At 42.8% G+C, this 27,850-nt stretch overlaps 1 protein-coding gene across 1 annotated transcript in view; it reads left to right on the top strand.

Annotated features, from left to right (window-relative positions):
- The window catches only part of SMCHD1 (structural maintenance of chromosomes flexible hinge domain containing 1), a 1,770,687-nt gene that overhangs the window by 1,417,704 nt on the left and 325,133 nt on the right, over window positions 1-27,850 (top strand). The window contains exon 36 of the mRNA XM_053715865.1: window positions 18,055-18,207. Coding sequence (XP_053571840.1) covers window positions 18,055-18,207 — 153 coding nt within the window. The remainder of the gene's footprint in view (window positions 1-18,054; window positions 18,208-27,850) is intronic.

Here is a 27,850-nt window from a genome sequence, read left to right as displayed (position 1 = left end):
CGCGGTGCTATCGTGCTCATGATCAGAGTGTTATATGCCTGGCCAGGGATAAAAGATGCAGAAAATGTAACAGAATGGGCCATTTTTAAGTGGTGTGTAGAACTGAATACATTAAGGAGATGCAGGTGGACGGTGACCAGGAGGGTCAGGAAGTGTCTTTTGTGGGGTCCGTTGTGGAACGGTCAAGCTCAAAGGAAGATTGGAAAGTTACTTTTACTGTAATGGGAGACAAAGTTGATTTTAAGATTGACACAGGAGCAGATATCACAGTAATGTCTTTTGCTGAATTTATGAAACTGCCTCGACAGCCCCAGCTGGCAAAGGTTACTACAAATGTCCATAGTCTTGGTGGCCGCATTGATTGTGCGGGGAAATTTCTTGCCAGCTGTGATTACAAGCAAAGAAAGTTCACCGAACTTTCCAAAGATATGTTTGGCGAGTTGGGCCTACTGAATTGCAAACCAGTTCGTATAGCACTTAAAAGTGACGCAGTCCCATACAGTATTTCTACTCCTCGTAGAATTCCGTTCCCGCTCATGCCTCAAGTGGAAAAGGAGCTTATGCGCATGAAGTCTATGGGGGTTATTGAAGAGGTTGTTGAAGCGACTGATTGGTGTGCCCCCATTGTTCCAGTTACAAAGAAAAACGGAAAGGTGCGCATCTGTGTGGACCTGAAAAGGTTGAATGAGGCAGTGAAGAGAGAGAGATTTGTGCTGCCGACATTAGAAGATATAGCTCCAAAGTTGACTGGGGCGAAGTTCTTTTACACATTAGACGCTTCTAGCGGCTTTTAGCAGATCCCCCTGGATCCAAAATGCCGCAAACTGACTACCTTTATCACAACGGTAGGTCGGTTCTGCTTCTGCAGACTCCCCTTTGGGATATCCTCCGCTCCTGAAATCTTTCAAAGGGAAATGAGTTCTCTCCTGAGTGACAACGTGGGCACAGCGGTCGTCATGGACGACATTCTAGTGTATGGGTTTACAGTGGAGGAGCATGATCAGCATTTGAGTTGTGTGCTACAGGCTATCAAAGAGTCTGGGCTGAAGCTGAATAAAGAAAAATGTCATTTTAGGAAAAATGAATTATGCTACTTTGAGCATATCATCAACAGGGATGGCATCAAGCCAGACCCCGAGAAAATTCGTGCTATTGAACAGATGAAAAGCCCTTCTGATGTACATGAGCTGAGACAGATATTGGGCCTTGTGAATTATGTGGGCAAGTTTCTTCCAGATTTGGCAACAGTTTTACACCCTATCACGGAGTTGCTTAAGAAAGATGTTGTCTGGGTCTGGGGACCTTCACAAGAAAAAGCTTTCCTGCATGCCAAGTCCCTGCTGGGGTCTGCCCCAGTGCTGGGGTTCTATGACCCTTCAAAAAAGACTGTGGTTAGTGCCGATGCAAGCAGTTATGGGTTGGGGGCTGCACTCCTGCAGTTGAACGGAAATAAACTACAGCCCATCGCCTACTGTTCCCGCACACTGACGTCTGCGGAGTCAAAATACGCTCAAATTGAGAAAGAGTGCCTGGCTGCAGTTTGGGCCTGTGAGCGCTTTCAGCGTTATCTAGTGGGTTTGGAGAAATTTAGTCTGGAAACTGACCACAAACCGCTAGTCCCTCTAATCAATTCTTATGACATTGACAAAACACCCTTGAGATGCCAGAGACTTTTAATGAGACTGCTCAGGTTCAATGTTCAGGCAGTGCATGTGCCGGGGAAACAGCTGGTTGTGGCAGATACACTATCCAGGCTCCCGCTGGCTGCTGCTGAAGAATCCTCCACAGAATCTGATGTGAAAGTGTATGTTGATTCAGTTCTGGCCTCTAAGTCCATTTCTTCAAGGAAACTGGAAGAGATAAAGAAAGAGACATATTTGGACACAGATCTGCAAGAAGTTATAAGGTACATAAAAGAAGGCTGGCCCGAGAGCCGGGCGCCTGGATGTCTTTAAATGCTTACCAGCCAGAGAGGTCACAGCTCACGGAGCTGGAGGGGTTGGTGCTGTTCCAAGACCGCATTGTAATTCCTGTCAGCATGAGGAAGGAGATGTTAAACAGGATTCACAATGGCCACTTAGGCATTACAAAGTGCAGAGAAAGGGCAGCTACAGCTGTGTGGTGGCCTGGGATCAGCTTAGACATTGCAAATCATGTGTCTAAATGTGCCTTTTGCCGGGAACGCCGGCCTACTCAGAGAAGGGAGCCCTTGATGTCTACTCCGCTGCCTGCGGGGCCGTGGCAGAAAATAGCTGCTGATTTGTGCGAACTGCACGGGAAAAAGTTCCTTGTTGTGATCGACTACTATTCCAGGTATTTGGAGATTGCACCCCTGAATGATATCACAAGTCAGGCCGTTATCATTCGCCTGAAGAGCTTGTTCGCCCGCTGGGGCATTTCAATGGAGCTAGTGAGTGATAATGGTATGCAGTTCGCTTCTACAGAGTTCAGTGCTTTCAGCAGGGAGTATGATTTTGTACATTCCACGTCAAGTCCACATTATCCGCAGGCCAACGGAATGGCTGAAAGGGCAGTTCAAACAACAAAATTCATTCTAAAGCAATCTGAGCCATACCTAGCCCTCTTGTCATACAGGGCGACGCCCATTCAAGCCACCGGGTTTAGCCCGGCACAGCTGATGCTAGGACGCCAGATTCGCACCACTTTACCCTCAGTGGGTGTCTTCAAGCCGCCTGGCCCTGTTCCTCGGGACGAAGTCCTTAGGAGGGATGAAGAGGCCAAAAAGGGTTATCATTTCTTCTACGACAGGAGACATTCTGTCAGGCCCTTACAGGAACTGAAAGCGGGCCAAAATGTCAGAATTAAACTGGATGATGAGAAGAAATGGAAGACGCTTGCTACAGTAGTTGGCCGCTCCCCAGAACCAAGGTCTTATACAGTCCTTACGGAGGGAGGGACGGTTACACGCCGTAACCGAAGACATCTTCAGTCTGTACCTGAGAGTCTGGAACTGGATGCCTCAGTACCACCGCCGGTGGGATCCCCTGTTCTAAGAGAGGTGCCTTCCCCTCAGCAAGACCACAACGGGGATATCTTTGCCTCCAGCGGACTCTTGTTCACCATCTTCTGTATCAGAGGACAGTTCATGCAAAGTTACATCAAGCGGAAGAGTGGTGAAACTTCCGGCCCGATATAGGGACTGACTTTAGCTAGAACAGTGACCGGAAGTATGGGCAGAATAATCCCATGGTCACTGTGGACTAGGGTAGTCTACCCCGATGTCCAAGTCAGGATGCAATTTATTTGTTCATGTTTTCTAACCTATTTGTTTATATAATGTTCAAAAACAAAAATGTTGTTGTGTACTCTGTTGGTGTACCTTGTTATTTGTTATATGCAAATGTATGTTTCGCCTTTGAAAAAGGGGAAGATGTGATTAGAGCAGGATGTGATGTCACTAATTTGTGGGCGGGGCTTAGGTCTGGTGTCTGTGTCGCAGTTAGTTTAGTACAATCAACCGGACTAGATGTGTATTGCTATGCTCTGCAATAAAATAGAGTTGTACCATCATTGCGGTGTCCTGCATATGTCCTGCATCTCATGACAGTATGATCAGTCACTTTTTTTCTAACAAGACTTGGTAATGCTAGAAGACTGACAGAAATCCCCATGTGGGAAGGTAAGCCATATTCTGAGACTCGGTATAGAAGGATGGCTTAGTTAAAAGGGCTTAAATCACTGGTGGACACTGTTATGGGGAAAATCGATTATTTTTTACTATAATCTGACATTTGCACAAGTGTTTATCATGTTTGGAACACTTTTTAGGGGGTTTATACGCCTGGCATAATTTTAGACACCTAATTTGGCTTAGGAAGGCCCCACAACTCAGGAGTGAAGAGGGAGGGGGCCTAATTTTCGCGCCTCAGTTGCGCAGTTCTTTTCCAAGACAGCTTCATGCAGCTTCACATGTAGAGTCCAGAGATTGCAGGAGGACTACAGGGAGGCTTATTTTCGTTCCAAAACTAATCCCCAAGGAAGGTAGGGCCACAGCAGAGACTGTGGCATCGTGCTGTAGTGTGTTAAACCGGTGGCCAGCTTCAATTTGCTCCGGTTTGGGCAATAAGGGGTTAATTGAAACTTGGTGTGCAATCTTTTCAAAGCATTAGGATCATATGGTGTAAATTTCATAAAGATCAGATGTTTTTTGGAGATTTGGTAAAAAAAAGTGTGTGCTTTTTATTATTTAAAGGCATAGTAACATTTTTTCAAAAAGTGTATTTTTCTGTATTTGAGTGCTATCTAAGTCTGTCTAACATGTCTGAGCCTACAGATAGACCTTCTATGTGTTTAAAAGCCATGGCGGTACCCCCATTGCATTTGTGTTTAAAGTGTGCTAAGGTATCTAAACATTTTAATGACCATGCAGTGACACTTAAAAATGTAGCCCAAGATGATTCTTTGACGGAAGGTAATGAGGATAGTCCTCCTTCCTCTCCCCATGTGTCGACACCAGTTACGCCCGCGCAAGCGTTGCCTAGTACCTCTAGCGCATTGTGCCCTATTACATTACAACAATTAGCAGCAGTCATGGATAATTCCCTTGCGGCATTTCTATCCAAACTGCCAGTTTTTCCAAAAAAGCGTGATAGCTCAGTTTTAAGAACAGAGGATGAGCAATCAGAAGCTTTGGATGATTTCTGTTGTACCCTCACAACACTCTGAAGTGGCAGTGAGGGATGGTCTGTCAGAGGGAGAAATTTCTGACACAGGAAAAGTTTCTCAGCGGCAGATTCAGATTCCTTAGCGTTTAAATTTAAGCTGGAACACCTCCGCGTCCTGCTTAAGGAGGTTTTAGCTACGCTGGATGATTGTGACCACATGGTGGTCCCAGAAAAATTGTGTAAAATGGACAGGTTTTTAGAGGTCCCTGTATACACTGATGCGTTTCCGATCCCGAGGAGGGTGGCGGATATTGTGACTAGGGAGTGGGAGAGACCAGGTGTACCTTTTGTTCCCCCTCCTATCTTTAAGAAAATGTTCCCCATAAATGACCCCAGGCGGGACGCGTGGCAGACGGTCCCTAAGGTAGAGGGAGCAGTTTCAACACTTGCTAAGCGTACAACTATACCAATAGAAGACAGTTGTGCTTTTAAAGATCCTATGGATAAAACATTGGAAGGTTTGCTGAAGAAAATGTTTGTTCAGCAAGGTTTCCTTCTTCAGCCAATTGCCTGCATTATTCCTGTAACTACTGCAGCGGCTTTTTGGTTTGAGGCGCTGGAGGAGTCGCTCCAGAGGGAGACTTCATATGACGAAGTCATGGATAGAATTCATGCTCTAAAGCTGGCGAATTCTTTTATCACAGATGCCGCTTTACAATTAGCTAAGTTAGCGGCGAAAAATTCTGGTTTTGCCATTATGGCGCGAAGAGCGCTTTGGCTCAAATCATGGTCGGCTGACGTGTCGTCCAAGACAAAATTACTAAATATTCCTTTCAAGGGGAAGACCCTTTTTGGTCCCGAGTTGAAAGAAATTATCGCGGATATCACTGGGGGGAAGGGCCATGCCCTCCCGCAGGATAGACCGTTTAAGGCCAAAAACAAGGCTAATTTTCGCTCCTTTCGCAACTTCAGGAGCGGACCTGCTTCAACCTCTGCTGCCGCAAAGCAAGAGGGTAACGCTTCACAGCCCAAAGCAACCTGGAAACCCTTGCAGGGCTGGAATAAGGGTAAACAGGCTAAGAAGCCTGCGCCTGCTACCAAGACAGCATGAAGGGGTAGCCCCCCAATCCGGGACCGGATCTACTAGGGGGCAGACTTTCTCTCTTTGCTCAGGCTTGGGCAAGAGATGTTCCAGATCCCTGGGCATTAGAAATTGTGACTCAGGGGTATCTTCTAGAATTCAAGGACTCTCCCCCCGAGGGGAAGGTTCCACATTTCTCGTTTGTCTTCAGACCAGACAAAGAAACAGGCGTTCTTATGCTGTGTAGAAGATCTTTTAAAGATGGGAGTGATTCACCCAGTTCCATTTGCAGAACAAGGACTGGGATTTTACTCAAACCTGTTTGTAGTTCTCAAAAAGGAGGGAACTTTCAGGCCAATCCTGGATCTAAAAATTCTAAACAAGTTCCTCAGAGTTCCATCTTTCAAAATGGAAACCATTCGGACAATCTTCCCGATGATCCAGGAAGGTCAATATGTGACTACCGTGGATCTAAAGGATGCGTACCTACATTTCTTTCATGTAATTAGCAAGAGTCCATGAGCTAGTGACGTATGGGATATACATTCCTACCAGGAGGGGCAAAGTTTCCCAAACCTCAAAATGCCTATAAATACACCCCTCACCACACCCACAAATCAGTTTTACAAACTTTCCCTCCTATGGAGGTGGTGAAGTAAGTTTGTGCTAGATTCTACGTTGATATGCGCTCCGCAACAGGTTGGAGCCCGGTTTTCCTCTCAGCGTGCAGTGAATGTCAGAGGGATGTGAGGAGAGTATTGCCTATTTGAATGCAATGATCTCCTTCTACAGGGTCTATTTCATAGGTTCTCTGTTATCGGTCGTAGAGATTCATCTCTTACCTCCCTTTTCAGATCGACGATATACTCTTATATATATACCATTACCTCTGCTGATTTTCGTTTCAGTACTGGTTTGGCTTTCTACTACATGTAGATGAGTGTCCTGGGGTAAGTAAGTCTTATTTTCTGTGACACTCTAAGCTATGGTTGGGCGCTTTTTTTATAAAGTTCTAAATATATGTATTCAAACATTTATTTGCCTTGACTCAGGATGTTCAACATTCCTTATTTTCAGACAGTCAGTTTCATATTTGGGATAATGCATTTGAATCAATCATTTTTTCTTACCTTAAAAAATTTGACTTTTTCTCTGTGGGCTGTTAGGCTCGCGGGGGCTGAAAATGCTTCATTTTATTGCGTCATTCTTGGCGCAGACTTTTTTGGCGCAAAAAAATCTTTTCTGTTTCCGGCGTCATACGTGTCGCCGGAAGTTGCGTCATTTTTTTACGTTCTTTTGCGCCAAAAATGTCGGCGTTCCGGATGTGGCGTCATTTTTGGCGCCAAAAGCATTTAGGCGCCAAATAATGTGGGCGTCTTATTTGGCGCTAAAAAAATATGGGCGTCGCTTTTGTCTCCACATTATTTAAGTCTCATTTTTCATTGCTTCTGGTTGGAGAAGCTTGTTCTTTGGCATTTTTTTCCCATTCCTGAAACTGTCATTTAAGGAATTTGATCAATTTTGCTTTATATGATGTTTTTTCTCTTACATATTGCAAGATGTCTCATGTTGCATCTGAGTCAGAAGATACTTCAGGAAAATCGCTGCCTGGTGCTGGAACTACCAAAGCTAAGTGTATCTGCTGTAAACTTTTGGTAGCTGTTCCTCCAGCTGTTGTTTGTATTAAATGTCACGACAAACTTGTTAATGCAGAAAATATTTCCTTTAGTAAAATACCATTACCTGTTGCAGTTCCATCAACATCTAATGTTCAGAGTGTTCCTGATAACATAAGAGATTTTGTTGCTGAATCTATTAAGAAGGCTATGTCTGTTATTCCTCCTTCTAGTAAACATAAAAAGTCTTTTAAAACTTCTCTTTATCCAGATTAATTTTTAAATGAACATCATCATTCTTATTCTAATGATTCTTCTGGTTCAGAGGATTCTGTTTCAGAGGTTGATGCTGATAAATCTTCATATTTATTTAAAATGGAATTTATTCGTTCTTTACTTAAAGAAGTCCTAATTGCATTAGAAATTGAGGATTCTGGTCCTCTTGATACTAAATCTAAACGTTTAGACAAGGTCTTTAAATCTCCTGTAGTTATTCCAGAAGTTTTTCCTGTTCCTGGTGCTATTTCTGAAGTAATTTCCAGGGAATGGAATAAATTGGGTAATTCATTTGCTCCTTCTAAACGTTTTAAGCAATTATATCCTGTGCCGTCTGACAGATTAGAGTTTTGGGACATAATCCCTAAAGTTGATGGGGCTATCTCTACCCTTGCTAAACGTACTACTATTCCTACGGCAGATGGTACTTCCTTTAAGGATCCTTTAGATAGGAAAATTGAATCCTTTCTAAGAAAAGCTTATTTGTGTTCAGGTAATCTTCTTAGACCTGCTATATCTTTGGCGGATGTTGCTGCAGCTTCAACTTTTTGGTTGGAAACTTTAGCGCAACAAGTAACAGATCATGATTCTCATAACATTATTATTCTTCTTTTGGTACTTGCTCAGTCTTCACATTTAGCAGAATTTCATACAAATCGACTTTTGTTGTTTCTTCAAAATCATGGTTGGAGGATCAATTCACTAAAAAGTTTATTGATTCTTCAGACAAGGGTAACCTTTTTGGGTTTCCAGATAGATTCAGTGTCCATGACTCTGTCTTTGACAGACAAGAGACGTCTAAAATTGATTTCAGCTTGTCGAAACCTTCAGTCACAATCATTCCCTTCAGTAGCCTTATTCTGGTTTGGGCGGAATCCAGCTCCTGTCTAATCTCTGCGGTTCATATTCCAGGAATAGACAATTGGGAAGCGGCTTATCTCAGTCGCCAAACGTTGCATCCGGGCGAATGGTCTCTTCACCCAGAGGTATTTCTTCAGATTATTCAAATGTGGGAACTTCCAGAAATAGATCTGATGGCTTCTCATCTAAACAAGAAACTTCCCAGGTATCTGTCCAGATCCCGGGATCCTCAGGCGGAGGCAGTGGATGCATTATCACTTCCTTGGAAGTATCATCCTGCCTATATCTTTCCGCCTCTAGTTCTTCTTCCAAGAGTAATCTCCAAGATTCTGAAGGAATGCTCGTTTGTTCTGCTGGTAGCTCCAGCATGGCCTCACAGGTTTTGGTATTCAGATCTTGTCCGGATGGCCTCTTGCCAACCGTGGACTCTTCCGTTAAAACCAGACCTTCTGTCGCAAGGTCCTTTTTTCCATCAGGATCTCAAATCCTTAAATTTAAAGGTATGGAGATTGAACGCTTGATTCTTGGTCAAAGAGGTTTCTCTGACTCTGTGATTAATACTATGTTACAGGCTTGTAAATCTGTATCTAGAGAGATATATTATAGAGTCTGGAAGACTTATATTTCTTGGTGTCTTTCTCATCATTTTTCCTGGCATTCTTTTAGAATTCCGAGAATTTTACAGTTTCTTCAGGATGGTTTGGATAAAGGTTTGTCCGCAAGTTCCTTGAAAGGTCAAATCTCTGCTCTTTCTTTTCTTTTTCACAGAAAGATTGCTAATCTTCCTGATATTCATTGTTTTGTACAAGCCTTGGTTCGTATAAAACCTGTCATTAAGTCAATTTCTCCTCCTTGGAGTTTGAATTTGGTTCTGGGGGCTCTTCAAGCTCCTCCGTTTGCATTCATTGGACATTAAATTACTTTCTTGGAAAGTTTTGTTCCTTTTGGCCATCTCTTCTGCCAGAAGAGTCTCTGAATTGTCTGCTCTTTCTTGTGAGTCTCCTTTTCTGATTTTTCATCAGGATAAGGCAGTGTTGCGAACTTCTTTTGAATTTTTACCTAAGGTTGTGAATTCCAACAACATTAGTAGAGAAATTGTAGTTCCTTCATTATGCCCTAATCCTAAGAATTCTAAGGAGAAATCATTGCATTCTTTGGATGTTGTTAGAGCTTTGAAATATTATGTTGAAGCTACTAAGACTTTCCGAAAGACTTCTAGTCTATTTGTCATCTTTTCCGGTTCTAGAAAAGGCCAGAAAGCTTCTGCCATTTCTTTGGCATCTTGGTTGAAATCTTTAATTCATCATGCCTATGTTGAGTCGGGTAAAACTCCGCCTCAGAGGATTACAGCTCATTCTACTAGGTCAGTTTCTACTTCCTGGGCGTTTAGGAATGAAGCTTCGGTTGATCAGATTTGCAAAGCAGCAACTTGGTCTTCTTTGCATACTTTTACTAAATTCTACCATTTTGATGTGTTTTCTTCTTCTGAAGCAGTTTTTGGTAGAAAAGTACTTCAGGCAGCTGTTTCAGTTTGAATCTTCTGCTTATGTTTTCATTTAAACTTTATTTTGGGTGTGGATTATTTTCAGCAGGAATTGGCTGTCTTTATTTTATCCCTCCCTCTCTAGTGACTCTTGCGTGGAAAGATCCACATCTTGGGTAGTCATTATCCCATACGTCACTAGCTCATGGACTCTTGCTAATTACATGAAAGAAAACATAATTTATGTAAGAACTTACCTGATAAATTCATTTCTTTCATATTAGCAAGAGTCCATGAGGCCCACCCTTTTTTGTGGTGGTTATGATTTTTTTGTATAAAGCACAATTATTCCAATTCCTTATTTTTTATGCTTTCGCACTTTTTTCTTATCACCCCACTTCTTGGCTATTCGTTAAACTGATTTGTGGGTGTGGTGAGGGGTGTATTTATAGGCATTTTGAGGTTTGGGAAACTTTGCCCCTACTGGTAGGAATGTATATCCCATACGTCACTAGCTCATGGACTCTTGCTAATATGAAAGAAATGAATTTATCAGGTAAGTTCTTACATAAATTATGTTATTCCTATCCACAAAGATCATCATCAGTTCCTAAGGTTCGCCTTTCTGGACACGCATTACCAGTTCGTGGCCCTTCCTTTCGGGTTGGCCACCGCTCCCAGAATTTTCACAAAGGTGCTGGGGTCCCTTCTAGCGGTTCTAAGACCGCGGGGCATCGCAGTAGCTCCTTACCTAGACGACATCTTAATTCAGGCGTCGTCTTTCCACAGAGCCAAGACTCATACGGACATTGTTCTGGCCTTTCTAAGGTCTCACGGGTGGAAGGTGAACGTCGAAAAAAGTTCTCTGTCCCCGCTCACAAGGGTTCCCTTCCTGGGAACACTAATAGACTCAGTAGAAATGAAAATCTTTCTGACAGAGGTCAGGAAGTCAAAACTTTTGAATACTTGCCGAGTTCTTCATTCCATTCCTCTGCCTTCTGTGGCTCAGTGCATGGAGGTAATTGGTTTAATGGTTGCGGCAATGGACGTAGTCTCTTTTGCCCGCATTCATCTAAGACCACTGCAACTGTGCATGCTCAAACAGTGGAATGGGGATTATGCAGATTTGTCTCCTCAAATACAAATGGACCAGAAAACCAGAGACTCTCTTCTCTGGTGGTTGTCTCAGGATCACCTGTCTCAGGGAATGAGTTTCCGCAGACCGGAGTGGATCATTGTCACGACCAATGCCAGTCTGTTAGGCTGGGGTGCGGTCTGGGACTCCCTGAAAGCTCAGGGTCTATGGTCTCGGGAAGAATCTCTTCTCCCGATAAATATTTTGGAACTGAGAGCGATATTCAATACGCTCCAGGCATGGCCTCAAATAGCGGAGGCCAAATTCATCAGATTTCAGTGGGACAATATCACGACTGTAGCGTACATCAATCATCAGGGAGGAACAAAGAGTTCCCTAGCGATGAAGGAAGTAACCAAGATCATCAAATGGGCGGAGGATCACTCCTGCCATCTATCTGCAATTCACATCCCAGGAGTAGACAACTGGGAGGCGGATTTTCTGAGTCGTCAGACTTTCCATCCGGGGGAGTGGAAACTCCACCCGGAGCTGACCCAGCTATGGGGCATTCCAGAATTGGATCTGATGGCGTCCCATCAGAACACCAAACTTCCCCTTTACGGATCCAGATCCAGGGATCCCAAGGCGGCATTGATAGATGCTTTAGTAGCGCCTTGGTCTTTCAGTCTAGCTTATGTCTTTCCACCGTTTCCTCTTCTCCCTCGGCTAGTAGCCAGAATCAAACAGGAGAAGGCTTTGGTAATTCTAATAGCGCCTGCGTGGCCACGCAGGACTTGGTATGCAGACCTAGTGGACATGTCATCGGCTCCACCATGGAAACTGCCATCGAGGCAGGATCTTCTAATTCAAGGTCCATTCAAGCATCCAAATCTAGTTTCTCTGCAACTGACTGCTTGGAGATTGAATTCTTAATTCTAGCTAAGCGTGGGTTCTCTGAATCAGTTATAGATACTCTGATCCAGACCAGAAAGCCTGTCACCAGGAAAATTTTCCATAAGATATGGCAGAAATATCTTTGTTGGTGTGAATCCAAGGGTTACTCGTGGAGTAAGGTTAGGATTCCAAGGATATTGTCTTTTCTCCAAGAAGGATTGGCGAAAGGTTTGTCAGCTAGTTCCTTAAAGGGACAGATATCTGCTCTGTCTATCCTGTTACGCAAGCGTCTGGCAGCTGTACCAGACGTTCAGGCGTTTTCACAGGCCCTAGTTAGAATCAAGCCTGTTTACAAACCTGTGGCTCCTCCATGGAGTCTAAATTTAGTTCTTTCAGTTCTTCAAGGGGTTCCGTTTGAACCTTTGCATTCCATAGATATTAAGTTATTATCTTGAAAAGTTTTGTTTTTGGTAGCTATTTCTTCTCCTCGAAGAGTTTCTGAATTGTCTGCTTTGCAGTGTAATTCACCCTATCTGGTGTTCCATGCAGATAAGGTTGTTTTGCGTACCAAACCTGGTTTCCTTCCAAAAGTGGTTTCTAATAAGAATATTAACCAGGAAATTATTGTTCCTTCTCTGTGCCCTAATCCAGTTTCTAAGAAGGAACGACTGTTACACAATCTTGATGTGGTTCGTGCTTTAAAATTCTATTTAAAGGCAACTAAAGATTTCAGACAAACATCATCTTTGTTTGTTGTCTATTCTGGTAAGAGAAGAGGTCAGAAAACAACTGCTACCTCTCTTTCCTTCTGGCTGAAAAGCATCATCCGATTGGCTTATGAGACTGCTGGACAGCAGCCTCCTGAAAGAATTACAGCTCATTCCACTAGAGCTGTGGCTTCCACATGGGCTTTCAAGAATGAGGCTTCTGTTGAACAGATTTGTAAGGCAGCGACTTGGTCTTCACTGCATACATTTGTCAAATTTTACAAATTTAATACTTTTACTTCTTTGGAGGCTATTTTTGGGAGAAAGGTTTTGCAAGCAGTGGTGCCTTCCGTTTAGGTTACCTGACTTGTTCCCTCCCTTCATCCGTGTCCTAAAGCTTTGGTATTGGTATCCCACAAGTAAGGATGAATCCGTGGACTGGATACACCATTTAAGAGAAAGCAGAATTTATGCTTACCTGATAAATTACTTTCTCTTACGGTGTATCCAGTCCACGGCCCGCCCTGGCAATTAAGTCAGGTTCAAATTTAATTTTGTAAAACTACAGTCACCACTGCACCCTATGGTTTCTCCTTTTTCTCCTAACCGTCGGTCGAATAACTGGGGGGGCGGAGCCTGAGGGGAGCTATATGGACAGCTCTGCTGTGTGCTCTCTTTGCCACTTCCTGTAGGGATTGAGAATATCAAGTAAGGATGAATCCATGGACTGGATACACCGTAAGAGAAAGTAATTTATCAGGTAAGCATAAATTCTGTTTTTTAATTATTCACAAGGATAAGGCTGTACTTCATACCAAATATGATTTCCTTCCTAAGGTAGTTTCTACAGAAAATATCAGGAAATTGTTGTCCCTTCTTTGTGTCCAGATCATGCTTAACTCTAAGGAGCTGCTGTTACATAATCTTGATGTAGTCAGGGCATTGAAATTCTATCTGCAGGCTGCTAAAGATTTAAGACAAACTTCTAGTTTGTTTATTCATTATTTTGAATCTCCTAAGCGTATTACAGCTCATTCTACAAGAGCAGTGGCAACATTGTGGGCTTTTAAAAATGATGCTTCTTTGGAACATATTTGCAAAGCTGCCACATGGTCTTCTCTGCATACTTTTTCCAACTGTTATCATTTTGATGTTTTTGCTTCTGTGCAAGAACCTTTTAAAAGGAAAGTCCTTCAGGCTTCAGTGTCAGCTAATGTAATAATTCCCATCAGGTTGTGAGATGAGGTAGTTATGGTCACAACTGCAGTAATTGGCAAACAACATGAATTGTTAATATGTTTTTGTATATAAGTAACTATCCCTTTAATTAGATTCTTTATTGGCTATGTAATTTGTTAATTTGTTGCTGTGTGATAATTTACTAAACAGAATATTATTAATGCTTAGCAAAGAAGGTTAGTGGGTTAACATAGAGGAACAAACACAGGGGAAATCAGTAAAGTTTGTTAATGGTGTTTAGGGAGGAATTACACAACTATTCACTATGCGCTCTCACATCTCACAGTACTTGCTATAGCTGTAAGAGTGTGCATCCGACTACAGCAGCAAGTGTTCAGCATGTTAGGGACATACAGTTTGTCAGGTACCAGAGCATTAGCGGGGCTGATCCAGAATCAGGGCAAGAACTTGCCAAACTGATGTGGATTTAATCCTGGTAGCACGGGCTGGATAGTACAATAGCGTCCGTGATCAGTTGATGCCTCTCTAAGATTGTGGTTTACATGGCAAGCCCTTCCGTCTGGCTGTTGGAGCAGCACTTAGGTAGTAGTGTCTGAACAGCTAAGGAGGAAGAGGACCGTTGGTTGATTCAGAGCTTGCTGTTTTGTAAGGAATCCAGAACGGTTTCAGTTAGGCTAGTGAAGTCCCATGAATACAAATCTCTGTGAATTAGAAAGTAAATTAGGAACACAAAAGAAGTTTGTTTAACTTCCCAAAATGCTTTAGTCCAGGAATTGGCTAGGTGATAGAACTCTGCTAACGTTTAGGAGTAATTCAAATTACCAAGCAGAGAATGATAGGGTGAGCAGTGTTTTATGGGCTGAAAAACTAAAAAGGAAACCTCCCCTTATTAAAGGAGAAGCAAACATGACAGCTAAATAGGAAATGCCAAAAAAAATGTCCCACCCTTGCCCGTAAAATAGACCAACTGCTTGGTTATTTATCCTATATGTTATGAAGGACTGTGGACTATCATAATTTTCCAAACAAAATGATAGTTTAGGCTTATTGGCTAAATTCTTTTCTTTCAGAATCATGATTGTCCACAGGCCCCATCTGTTTAGTTTTTTGGGCAATAGTTCTATTGACACCTCTACAGACCCTGCTTTTTCTTTCCTACCTTATTCTTCCCTATTTTCTCCTCAGCTATGCGTAAAACTAGAGAGAGATGGGAGAGATTTAAAGCTCTTGTATCAGTTCTTGACCTCCACCTATTGGTGAGAAATATATCCCATATGTTATGTAGGATTGTAGACCATCATCATTCCAAAAGAAAATAATTTATCAGGTAAACATAAATAATATTTTATTGAAGAGTAAAGCTAGGTAGGCTCATAAGAGCTCAGGAGTGTGCATGTCTTTAGTACTCTATGGCAGCAGTGTTTTGCAACATTGTATAACAAAGCTACAAATAATGAGCCACATTACGAGTGGAGCGATATCTTAACGTGCTCCATAAAGGGGCAAATTTGACCTTTTACGGTGCACGTTAAATAACCAGCAATTATAAGTGGCTGATTAATGTGACCGCAAGCTCACATTTTCACTTTGCGCTAAGCGCAATTAACCAGAGGTCAAACCTCTGGTTAAAAATAAAAAGTTGTCCCAATTGCTCCCAAAATAAAGAGGACAGTACATTAACTTGGAATACAATATTTTATTTTTTAGCTGCACACATCATTTAAGGGGTTAAAGTGAGTAGATGTGCCTTTACATTTAGATCGGGGACTGTGTTTTCTCTATAAAAATATATGTATATGCTTATATATTTGTGTTAATATGTGTATATATACATATAAACACATAAATATATATGTATATAAGCATATATATATATATATATATAGTAGCCCAAAAAGAAGTGCACTCTCAGGTCTTTCACAACATAGTTACTTTATTTGTGTAACGTTTTCGGAGGTCTTGCCTCCTTCATCATGCTGATGGAGGCAAGACCTCCGAAAACGTTACACAAATAAAGTAACTTTGTTGTGAAAGACCTGAAGGTGCACTTCTTTTTGGGCTACTATTTTATTGCAAAGTTGCACCCAGGCGGTTTCCCAATTGAGGGCAAGATCTGGTATTTGGATATATATATATATATATATATATATATATATATATATATATATAGTCAAAGAAGAGAAAGGTTCACACAACTGCTAAACGATAAGGCAAACACTCTAAATTAAATACCTCTGGCCCCTGCTGTATCCACTATGTCCCAAAACACTGGTACTAAACCACTGAAAGTCTTACTCAGAACATAGCCATCGTCACCGGTGCCTTGTATAAATTATGCGGTATCAGAATGGGACCGTACAGGACAGCCCGTGCCCAACACAGCCTTAGCTGCGCCCACTCACCGCTACCTTCGTGTCTCCTTCGACTCGATGTCACCGGGATTACTTGGCCGTCTATTCAGTCAGTGGCGTTCCACAAGACGCTTGGAAGCGCGTCCGCCCACCTGATCGCCAGCAGCCAATCAGCGCCCGTCTCGAACACAACCAGGCGATTACAAACCAGGGTAGAAAGTTCCATTGCGGGGCACAGAGTTTAGAGTGTGCGAGCTTCCCTTCGCTCACGGAAATCCTAGAAATGTGTAAACTTGAAAGAATGAGAGTATCCAGAGCGAAGTAAAAACTTGAAATCCTTTATTATAATCCACTTGTGGTAAAAAACATGGAAGCACCATAAGCACTTAAAAAGAAAACACACGTAAGCAACAGGCTGACATGTTTCGGCCTCTCATTCTTTCAAGTTTATATATATATATATATATATATATATATATATATATATATATATATATATATATATATATATCTTCATATTGGATAAGCACACTGTGACTCTCTTAAATCCCTAGTCTTATTAAGGTGTTATAATGAATCATGAAGACACAGCATATTCTTTTGCATATTTTAATTCAACGTTTCGGCCCACTTGTGGGTCTTTGTCAAGGTTAGCCGTAATCTTTGTATTAAAATATGCAGAAAGAATATGCTGTCTTCATGATTCATTATATAAGCATATACATATAAATGTATTTGTTGCTGCGCGATTTGCCCCCTGTGCTGTGCTAGGTGGTTTGCCGTGGCTGCCGGCATGAAAACAAGGCCTATGGAAGCATGCTCTCGTAAACGCTTGGCCTTCGGCAATGCGAACATGCGCACCTGTAATACCATCGCACATTTACATGCAATGGTATTACTGACTGGAGAGCAAATATCGAGTTCACGTGAGCACAATATTGCGCTCCACTCGTAATCTGGCCCAATCTTGAAAATCACTGCTGCCATAGAGTACTAAAGACACGTGCACACTCCTGAGCTCTTTTGAGCCTACCTAGTTTTACTCTTCAATAAAAGATACTAAGAGAATGAAGCAAACTTGATAACAGAAGTAAATTGGAAAGTTGTTTTAAATTGCATGCTCTATCTGTATTATGAAAGTTTAGTTCTGACTTTACTGTCTATTTAAACTCCCACCACCCTCTTGGGAGATTTGAAATTACATAACATATAACGTTGTTTGGCATCAATTACACCACTAGTGACCTCACCTCACCAGTGATTTAATTGATGAAGTCATCAATTAATGTCATTTGTTATTTCATAGATTATTTCAATGCAAAACTCCCAAATGGAGTTAAGGGAGTTTGTCTGCAAAGTTGCCATGCTTTTTAATTTTGGATCTTAAACTCTGGCATTAGATCTTTGAACACTGGACATATTCTAAGGCTTGAAAGAATGTCATGTCAGGATTAGGCTTGGAAATAACTGACTGTAGGAACGTCCAAAATTTGCATGAATAGTTATTGCATTTGAAGAAAATTCTTGTCTACATGCATGCAATGCACAAAGGTAGAAGACACTTTATTTGAAAACATTTTTACCCTTGAGAAACATGGATTTAGTTATCATACTGTCAGCGCAAGCACTTAGACCTGGGTAAAAAAAAAAATATACTCGGATAGAAAATCAGAAATCTTACCAGAAGAACTAGATCTAAGAATCAAGTCCTCTTAGGCAAGGCAAACACCAGAATAGACACCATTTGTTTGTTCTACCCTAATGACTTCTGAGTGTGTTTAAATCTCACTGCACAATGGACTATTATACAATAAAATAAATATATGTTTATAATAAGTAAATTCTTGTTTTTGACTTTAATTTTGACTGTTGGTATATTTTATAGGATGAATATAACAATCATGCAGGGGCTAATCTTAATGGAAAAATCATTACAAAGATTGTATGCTTAGCAGAAGATAATACAGAAATACCACAGTTTCAGTCTAATCCTGCTACAGTTGAATTCCCGTTTATCAATGGAATGGCTGAAATTAATGTGAGTATGCTTTTAAAGGGTAACACATTTTTATATGCAAAACATGGAAGAGAACTGCACTCTCAGACTAGACTGGGTACACATCCCATGACCCTGCAACATATTTATGTTGTTCTGGGTGCTCAATGGCACTCACAGGAAGCTGTGCTGTCCCCAGAGTCACTGGCAGTTAACCCCAGAAGGCCCATAGGGAAAATTACAAAACAAATTAATACAACACACAGAGAAAGTCCAGCACTCACAAGCTCTCAGCTAAGATTAAAAGCAAAAATGGAAGGGTTAGTTACCGCATCTGGCCAAATGGGACAAGCCCAGGTACCACGTCAAGGTCCCTTCCAAAACCTGGGTCCCTAAACCAGCCAAACAATGTAAGCTCTCAATCAAACAAACTGGGAACAAGTGAAGGGTGCACAGGCTTATGTAATCACCCTAGACATATACAAAACACGGAAGGGGACTGCACTCTCAGACTGGACTGGGTACACATCCTATGGCCCTGCAACATGCTCAGAAGCTGTGCTGTCCCTTGACCCTGCAACATGCTCAGAAGCTGTGCTGTCCTCAGAGTCACAGACAGTTAACCCCAGACTGGTCTGGGTGCAAGGCCCATAGTGAAAATTACATATCAAATTCCCTTCCATTTTTGCTTTTAATCTTAGCTGAGAGCTTGTAAGTGAGTGCTGGACTTTCTCTGTGTGTTGTACTAATTTTAATATGCAAACACAAAGTAGTTTTGTAGACATCCTCAGTGACTTGAAATGCTGACATTTGGAAGGGACACTAAACACTAAATACATTTCATGCACCCTCCTCTTATCATGGGTGTATGGAATAAGATCGCTGTCAAAAAGGCAAGTTTGTGTGATTCTTTATCATTGTACATAAATTGTGACAAATACAGTTTTTAGGGGGGGGGGGGGGGGGTTGGAAATACATTTTTTTTTTACAAAACAAATCTTTAATTAAAAACACAGTTCCTTTTTTTTTGGAAGTACAATCTTCTTTTTTTGAAAATACAATACAATTTTGTCTTTTGGAAGTACTTTTCTTTTTTTAACCTCTTAATGACCCGCAAAAATAGTCACTAAGTAAGAAGGGAAGTACCTAGTATGTCCTCGATATTGAGGCATTTCATTGTGCAATACCTGCCATAGAGTAACCAATGCAGAGAAGGTCACTGTGGCCCTCTCTGCACTGGGCAGCGGTGGTGCCAGTCGTTGGTGGTGTGGGAGGTTTAGGAGGGAGCCGGGTGGGCGGCCCATCGCTGCCGGGGTGTGGGAGCGGGTGGGACCTTTAAGCTGCAGAAACTTTGTTATTAGAGCGGCAGTGAGTGGGAAGGAGGGGGCACTTATAGTGGAGGGGTATTAGAGGGTGGAAAAATCGATCTGCAAGGGTAATGAGGGGGGTAGCTACACTACAGAAAAAGCAGTTTTCCTTCTTAATACGGGGAGAGTCAACAGCTGCATTCATTACTTTAGTGAAATTCAGAACCTGGCCACCAGGAGGAAGCAAATACACCCCAGCCAAAGGCTCAAATACTTCCCCCACTTCCCTCATCCCCCAGTCATTCTTTGCATTTTGTCACAGGAGGATGGCAGAGAAGTGTCGGAAGAATTACGGAGTTGTTCCTTATGGAGGGTAGTACTCTTCGAGATGGGACTGGAGTTTTTAGTAGTCTTGTCAGCCTCTTAGTGAGAGCATTGATGAAGGTTAGAGACAGGAGATGCAGGGAGAGTCTTTCTGCAAAACCATCCCGACTCATATTAACAGCTCCATAAGCAATCAGCGTTGACAAGTTTCGCTGCCTGCTTTCTGTACTCAAGTCCATGTCAGAAGCACTGCTTCTATCTGTCAAACTTTGAGGACCGTGTTGCTCTTCCACGGCATAGATTCCGGTAAGATCGTTTCAATTTTTTACTTGCATGTTAACATAAAATAAGAAGACAGGGTCTCAGTTGGACTCCTTTATCTTTATGGAATCAAGGGTTAATATCTCCTGAGGGGGATTTTTGAACAGTGGGGACTTTTATTTATGTTTGTTATGTGATTCTGACTGCTCTGGTGTAGGAGACGTTTAGTCGTTTAGGGCTCGTAGGCTATTACAGAACGTACATGTTAATTTTCTTGCTGCACAGTTTTATTACACTGGTGCACTTTTCCTTAGCGAGAGTGATCTTGCACATTGCACCATGTGACCGGGTGTGGTCAAGTTTTTATTTTGTTTTTCCATTTCCGTACTCCTGATCGAGCGTCTGCGGGGAGATCTGTTTCTCTACCTGTCTGGGTCATAGGAGGTGGTGAGTGCCCCAGCCATTGGCGGTGTATGGTGCCTGTTGTTTTTGTCCATAAGCTACTTGGTCGCGTTATGGAGGATTCTGATATGTGAGGGGGGTTCCTCTGAGTCAGATTTTGATACTTGTGTATATTGTGAGGAGGCCCGGGTAAACCAGCCCTCTTAATTATGTTCTGTATGCCGCCATAGGGTGTTCTCCTCTTCCAATGTTCAGAGGTTAGAGAATGCTGAGCTATCCGACTCTGAGGATTCAGCATCCTGTGAATTTTTTTCTCCTACATTGGTGTATCCGGTCCACGGCTTCATCCTTACTTGTGGGATATTCTCTATCCCTACAGGAAGTGGCAAAGAGAGCACACAGCAGAGCTGTCCATATAGCTCCCCTCAGGCTCCGCCCCCCCAGTCATTCTCTTTGCCGCTCTAACTAGTAGCATCTCCACGGGGGTGGTAAAGAGTATGTGGTGTTAGTTGTAGTTTTTTATTTCTTCTATCAAGAGTTTGTTATTTTAAAATAGTACCGGCTTGTACTATTTACAATGATGAAGATTTCTGCTGAGAGGAATATGATTTTAGCACCAGTAACTAAAATCCATTGCTGTTCCCACGCAGGACTGTTGAATACCAGAGAACATCAGTTGGGGGGAGCAGTTTGCAGGCTTAACTGCTTCAGGTATAATCAGTCATTTTTCTAACAAGACCATATAATGCTAGAAGACTGTCAGAAATTCCCTCTGGGATAGGTAAGCCATTTTTCTTAGATTCTGTATAAAATGATGGCTTATATTAAGGGCTCTATGCTGGTTGACACTATTGTGGGCTTAATCGATTGCTTTTTCACTATAAATAAGGTGTTTTTTCAGACTTTAAAACACTTTTGGGGTTTAATTTGCGCCTGGCACTTATTTGGACACCTAATCTAGTCAGAAAGGCCCCTCCACTCTGGAATGAAGAGGGAGGAGGCCTCATTTTCGCGCCTCAATTGCGCAGTTGTTTTGAGTAGGTAATTCATGCAGCTTCACGTGGGGAGTCCAGAGGCATCAGAAAAGACTTCAGAGAGGCTTATTTCCTACTTAAATAATCCCTAAGGAAGGTAAAGGCCACAGTAGAAGCTGTGGCATAGTACTGTAGTGTTTTTAACCGGTTAACTGCTGTTATTAGCTCCGGTTTGGGCATTAAGGGGTTAATTGGTCTGAAAATGAGTGTGCAATCTTTTCAAAGCATTAAGACACTGTGGTGAAAATTTCATCAAAATTGGATGTTTATTTGATGATTTTTTGATGTTTCAGTAATAAAGTGTGCACTTTTATTATTTAAAGACACAGTAACGTTTTTGTCAAAAATAATTTTTATTGCATTGAAGTTCTGTTTAAGTCTGTCAAACATGTCTGACCCTTCAGATAGCCTATGTTCTGTGTGTTCAAAGGCCAAGGTGGTTCCCCCATTAAATTTATGTGTGAAGTGTGCCATAGCGTCCAAACAGCTTAAGGACCGTACAATCACGCTTAAAGATATAGCCCAAGATGATTCTTTAGCTGAAGGTAGTGAGGATAGCCCGCTATCCCCTCCTTCTGTGTCAACACCAGCTATGCCCGCGCAAGCGATGCCCAGTACATCTAGCGCACCAATTGCTATTACTATGCAACAGTTAGCGGCAGTAATGGATAATTCTCCCGCAGCATTTTTATCCAAACTGCCAGCTTTTCCTAGGAAGGGTGATTGCTCAGTTTTAAATACAGAAAATGAGCAAGCAGACGCAGAGGATAATTTATCTGTAGTGCCCTCACATCAATCTGACTTGGCGGTGAGGGGAGGGCCTGTCTGAGGGAGAAATTTCTGACACAGGAAAAGTTTCTCAGCAGGCAGAGCCTGATACCATAGCATTTAAATTTAAGCTAGAACACCTCCGCGCCCTACTTAAGGAGGTCCTAGCTACACTTGATGATTGTGACCCTTTGGTGGTCCCAGAAAAATTGTGTAAAATGGACAAATTCTTAGAGGTCCCAGTACACACTGATGCGTTTCCGATACCTAAGAGGGTGGCGGATATCGTGACTAAGGAGTGGGAGAAGCCAGGTGTACCTTTTGTTCCCCCTCCTATATTTAAGAAAATGTTCCCAATTGTTGACCCCAGAAGGGACGCGTGGCAGACGGTCCCTAAGGTAGAGGGGGCAGTTTCAACTCTAGCTAAGCGCACGACTATACCAAAAGAAGACAGTTGCGCTTTCAAAGACCCTATGGATAAAAAATTAGAAGGTTTACTTAAGAACATTTTTGTTCAACAGGGTTTTCTTCTTCAACCAATTTTTTGCATTATTCCTGTAACCACTGCAGTGGCTTTTTGGTTTGAGGAACTAGAAAACTCGCTCCAGAAGGAGACTTCTTATGATGAAGTCATGGACAGAATTCACGCCCTGAAGTTGGCTAATTCTTTCATTACAGATGCCGCTTTGCAGTTAGCTAAATTAGCGGCGAAAAATTCTGGTTTCGCTATCGTGGCGCGCATAGTGCTTTGGTTAAAATCTTGGTCGGCGTATGTGTCGTCCAAAACAAAATTGCTTAATATTCCTTTCAAGGGTAAGACCCTATTCGGGCCAGAGTTGAAATAAATTATTTCAGATATCACTGGGGGAAAGGGCCATGCCCTTCCACAGGATAGACCTTTCAAGGCTAAAAATAAGTCTAATTTTCGTTCCTTTCGCAATTTCAGGAATGGACCGACTTCTACCTCTACAGCCACTAGGCAAGAGGGTAACGCACCCCAGCCCAAACCAGCATGGAAACCATTGCAAGGCTGGAACAAGGGTAAACAGGCCAAGAAGCCTGCTGCTGCTACCAAGACAGCATGAAGGGGTAGCCCCGATCCGGGACCGGATCTTGTAGGGGGCAGACTTTCTCTCTTTGCTCAGGCTTGGGCAAGAGATGTTCCGGACCCCTGGGCACTAGAAATTGTCTCTCAGGGGTATCTTCTAGAATTCAAGGACCTTCCTCCAAGGGGAAGGTTCCACATTTCTCGCTTATCTTTAGACCAGATAAAGAGACAGGCATTCTTACATTGCGTAGAAGACCTTTTAAAAATGGGAGTGATACACCCAGTTCCAACAGCAGAACAAGGACTGGGATTTTACTCAAACCTGTTTGTAGTTCCCATAAAGGAAGGAACTTTCAGGCCAATTCTGGACTTAAAAATCCTAAACAAATTCCTCAGAATTCCATCATTCAAAATGGAAACCATTCGGACAATTTTACCAATGATCCAGGAGGGTCAATATATGACTACCGTGGACTTAAAGGATGCGTACCTGCATATTCCTATCCACAAAGATCACCATCAGTTCCTGAGGTTCGCCTTTCTGGACAAGCATTACCAGTTCGTGGCTCTTCCCTTCAGATTGGCCACTGCTCCCAGAATTTTCACAAAGGTGTTAGGGTCCCTTCTAGCGGTGCTAAGGCCAAGGGGCATTGCAGTAGCACCTTACCTAGACGACATTTTAATACAAGTGTCGTCCTTTCACAAAGCAAAGGCTCATACGGACATTGTTCTAGCCTTTCTAAGGTCTCACGGGTGGAAGGTGAACATAGAAAAAAGTTCTCTGTCCCCGTTCACAAGGGTTCCCTTCCTGGGAACAATAATAGACTCGGTAGAAATGAAGATCTTTCTGACAGAGGTCAGGAAGTTAAAACTTTTGAACACTTGTCAAGTTCTTCAATCCATTCCTCAACCCTCCATAGCTCAGTGCATGGAGGTAATAGGACTAATGGTTGCGGCAATGGACGTGGTTCCCTTTGCTCAAATTCATTTAAGACCATTGCAACTGTGCATGCTCAAACAGTGGAATGGGGATTATGCAGATTTGTCTCCCCAGATTCAAATGGACCAGAAAACCAGAGACTCACTCCTCTGGTGGTTGTCTCTGGATCACCTGTCTCAGGGAATGAGTTTCCGCAGACCGGAGTGGATCATTTTCATGACCGACCCAAGCCTCTTAGGCTGGGGCACAGTCTGGGAGTCCCTGAAGGCTCAGGGTCTATGGTCTCGGGAAGAATCTCTTCTCCCGATAAACATTTTGGAATTGAGAGCGATATTCAATGGGCTCCAGGCATGGCCTCAACTAGCGGAGGCCAAATTCATCAGATTTCAGTCGGACAACATGACAACTGTAGCGTACATCAATCATCAGGGGGGAACAAAGAGTTCCCTGGCGATGAGGGAGGTATCCAAGATCATCAAATGGGCAGAGGATCACTCCTGCCATCTATCAGCAATTCACATCTCAGGAGTGGACAACTGGGAAGCGGATTATCTGAGTCGTCAGACTTTCCATCCGGGGGAGTGGGAACTTCACCCGGAGGTTTTTGCCCAGTTAACTCAACTATGGGGCATTCCAGATCTGGATCTGATGGCGTCACGTCAGAACTCCAAAGTTCCACGTTACGGGTCCAGTTCCAGGGATCCCAAGGCGACATTGGTAGATGCCTTAGTAGCGCCTTGGTCATTTAATCTAGCTTATGTCTTTCCACTGTTTCCCCTTCTCCCCCGGCTAGTAGCCAGGATCAAACAGGAGAAGGCTTCTGTAATTCTAATAGCTCCTGCGTGGCCACGCAGGACTTGGTATGCAGACCTGGCGAATATGTCATCGGTTCCACCATGGAAGCTACCTTTGAGGCAGGACCTTCTAATTCAAGGTCCATTCGAACATCCAAACCTAGTTGCTCTGCAACTGACTCCTTGGAGATTGAACGCTTGATTCTAGCTAAGCGTGGGTTTTCGGAATCAGTTATAGATACTCTGATCCAGGCTAGAAAGCCTGTCACCAGGAAAATTTACCATAAGATATGGCGGAAATATCTTTGTTGGTGCGAATCCAAGGGTTACTCATGGAGTAAGATTAGGATTCCAAGGATACTATCTTTTCTCCAAGAAGGATTGGAGAAAGGTCTGTCAGCTAGTTCCTTAAAAGGACAGATATCTGCTCTGTCTGTTTTGTTACACAAGCGTCTGGCAGCCATGCCAGATATTCAGGCGTTTGTACAGGCTTTAGTCAGAATCAAGCCTGTCTACAGACCTGTGGCTCCTCCATGGAGTCTAAATTTAGTTCTTTCAGTTCTTCAAGGGGTTCCGTTTGAACCTCTACATTCCATAGATATTAAGTTACTATCTTGGAAAGTTTTGTTTTTAGTAGCTATTTCTTCTGCTAGAAGAGTTTCTGAATTGTCTGCTTTGCAGTGTAATTCACCCTATCTGGTGTTTCATACAGATAAGGTCGTTTTACGTACCAAACCTGGTTTTCTTCCAAAAGTGGTTTCCAATAAGAATATTAACCAGGAAATAGTTGTTCCTTCTCTGTGTCCTAATCCAGTTTCTAACAAGGATTGTCTGTTACACAATCTTGATGTGGTTCGTGCTTTAAAGTTTTATCTAAAAGCAACTAAAGACTTCAGACAAACATCGTCCTTGTTTGTCGTCTATTCTGGCAAGAGGAGAGGTCAAAAGGCGACTGCGACCTCTCTGTCTTTCTGGCTGAAAAGCATCATCCGGTTGGCTTATGAGACTGCTGGAAGGCAGCCTCCTGAACGAATTACAGCTCACTCTACTAGAGCTGTGGCTTCCACATGGGCTTTCAAGAATGAGGCTTCTGTTGAACAGATCTGTAAGGCAGCGACTTGGTCTTCACTGCATACATTTGCCAAATTTTACAAATTCGATACTTTTGCTTCTTCGGAGGCTATTTTTGGGAGAAAGGTTTTACAAGCAGTGGTGCCTTCCGTTTAGGTTACCTGACTTGTTCCCTCCCTTCATCCGTGTCCTAAAGCTTTGGTATTGGTTCCCACAAGTAAGGATGAAGCCGTGGACCGGATACACCAATGTAGGAGAAAACAGAATTTATGTTTACCTGATAAATTTCTTTCTTCTACGGTGTATCCGGTCCACGGCCCACCCTGGCATTTGGTCAGGTTTAAATTTATTTTTGTAAACTACAGTCACCACTGCACCCTATGGTTCTCCTTTTTCTCCTAACCGTCGGTCAAATGACTGGGGGGGGGGGCGGAGCCTGAGGGGAGCTATATGGACAGCTCTGCTGTGTGCTCTCTTTGCCACTTCCTGTAGGGATAGAGAATATCCCACAAGTAAGGATGAAGCCGTGGACTGGATACACCGTAGGAGAAAGAAATTTATCAGGTAAACATAAATTCTGTTTTTCCTAGAATCCTCTCTTCTACACCAGCAGTTGTCCCGAATTCCGTTACCCCTTCTCATGAGGGGGGTCTCTTTCCACATCTGGTTTCACATCACCATCTCTCTGGCTTTAGCGCCTTTACATCTTCCTGACACGTGCAAGAGAAGATTTAATCCTTCTGCTCCTACCCAAGGCCCGGCATGTAAGAAGACAATGGGATCTGATCAGTCTTCTGGGGAAGCGGTGTCCTCTGAGGCTTCAGAGGTGCTACCTCCAGAGTCGGAGCCCCTAGATACCCTGACGGAGGTGAATTTTGTGTTTAGATTTAGAATGGCTCACCTGCGTGTACTTCTGAGAGAGGTTTTGGCGACGTTGGAGGTTCCCAGTTCTGATCCGTCAGATAGCGAGCTGGTTTAGACGACTGGAAGAATAGTGTTTCTATTACTTATCGTCTCTATATTTGTTGTTTCTTTGTTTTTTATATTAGATTCACGGTTCTGAGCTCTTGAGGAATTGTGTTGCATGACGGGCTGGACTTGTCGGTTTCATTTTCCCTTTGGCTATCACTTGTGTGCGCTTGCCTAATTTCCTTTCTAATCCGGTGGGATAGATTTTATTTTTCTTTAATTTTAGAGCTCGAGATTGTTGTAGAATCGCTTCTTAAAGTCTTTTCGCCTCTGGGTTTCTGGTACTAGCGATTTTTATGGTCGCTATTGATGGAATTTTCCGGTGGAAGTTTGTTTGTTTTTTCTTCATAAATGGAAAGAGTCCACAGCTGCATTCATTACTTTTGGGAATTCGGAACCTGGCCACCAGGGGTAGGCAAAGACACCTCAGCCAGAGGCTCAAATACTCCTCCCACTTCCTTCATCCCCCAGTCATTCTTTGCCTTTCGTCCCAGGAGGTTGGCAAAGAAGTGTCAGAAGTTTTCGATAGTCTCTTATGGAGGGTAGTACTCTTCGGCATGGGACTGGAGTTTTAAGTAGTCCTGTCAGCCTCTCAGAAAGAGCATGGGTGAAAGTTAGAGTCCGGAGATGCAGGGAGAGTCCATCCGGACTCATATTAACAGCTCCACAAGCAATCCGCGTTGACGAGTTTTGCTGCCTGCTTTTTTCTCTCAAGTCCATGGCAGAAGCAACGCTACTATCTGTCACACTTGAAGGGCCGTGTTCCT

This window comes from Bombina bombina, chromosome 5 (assembly GCF_027579735.1).
Source record: "Bombina bombina isolate aBomBom1 chromosome 5, aBomBom1.pri, whole genome shotgun sequence".
In the NCBI taxonomy this organism is placed as follows: Eukaryota; Metazoa; Chordata; class Amphibia; order Anura; family Bombinatoridae; genus Bombina; species Bombina bombina.
This window is presented reverse-complemented; position numbering and strand designations above follow the sequence as displayed.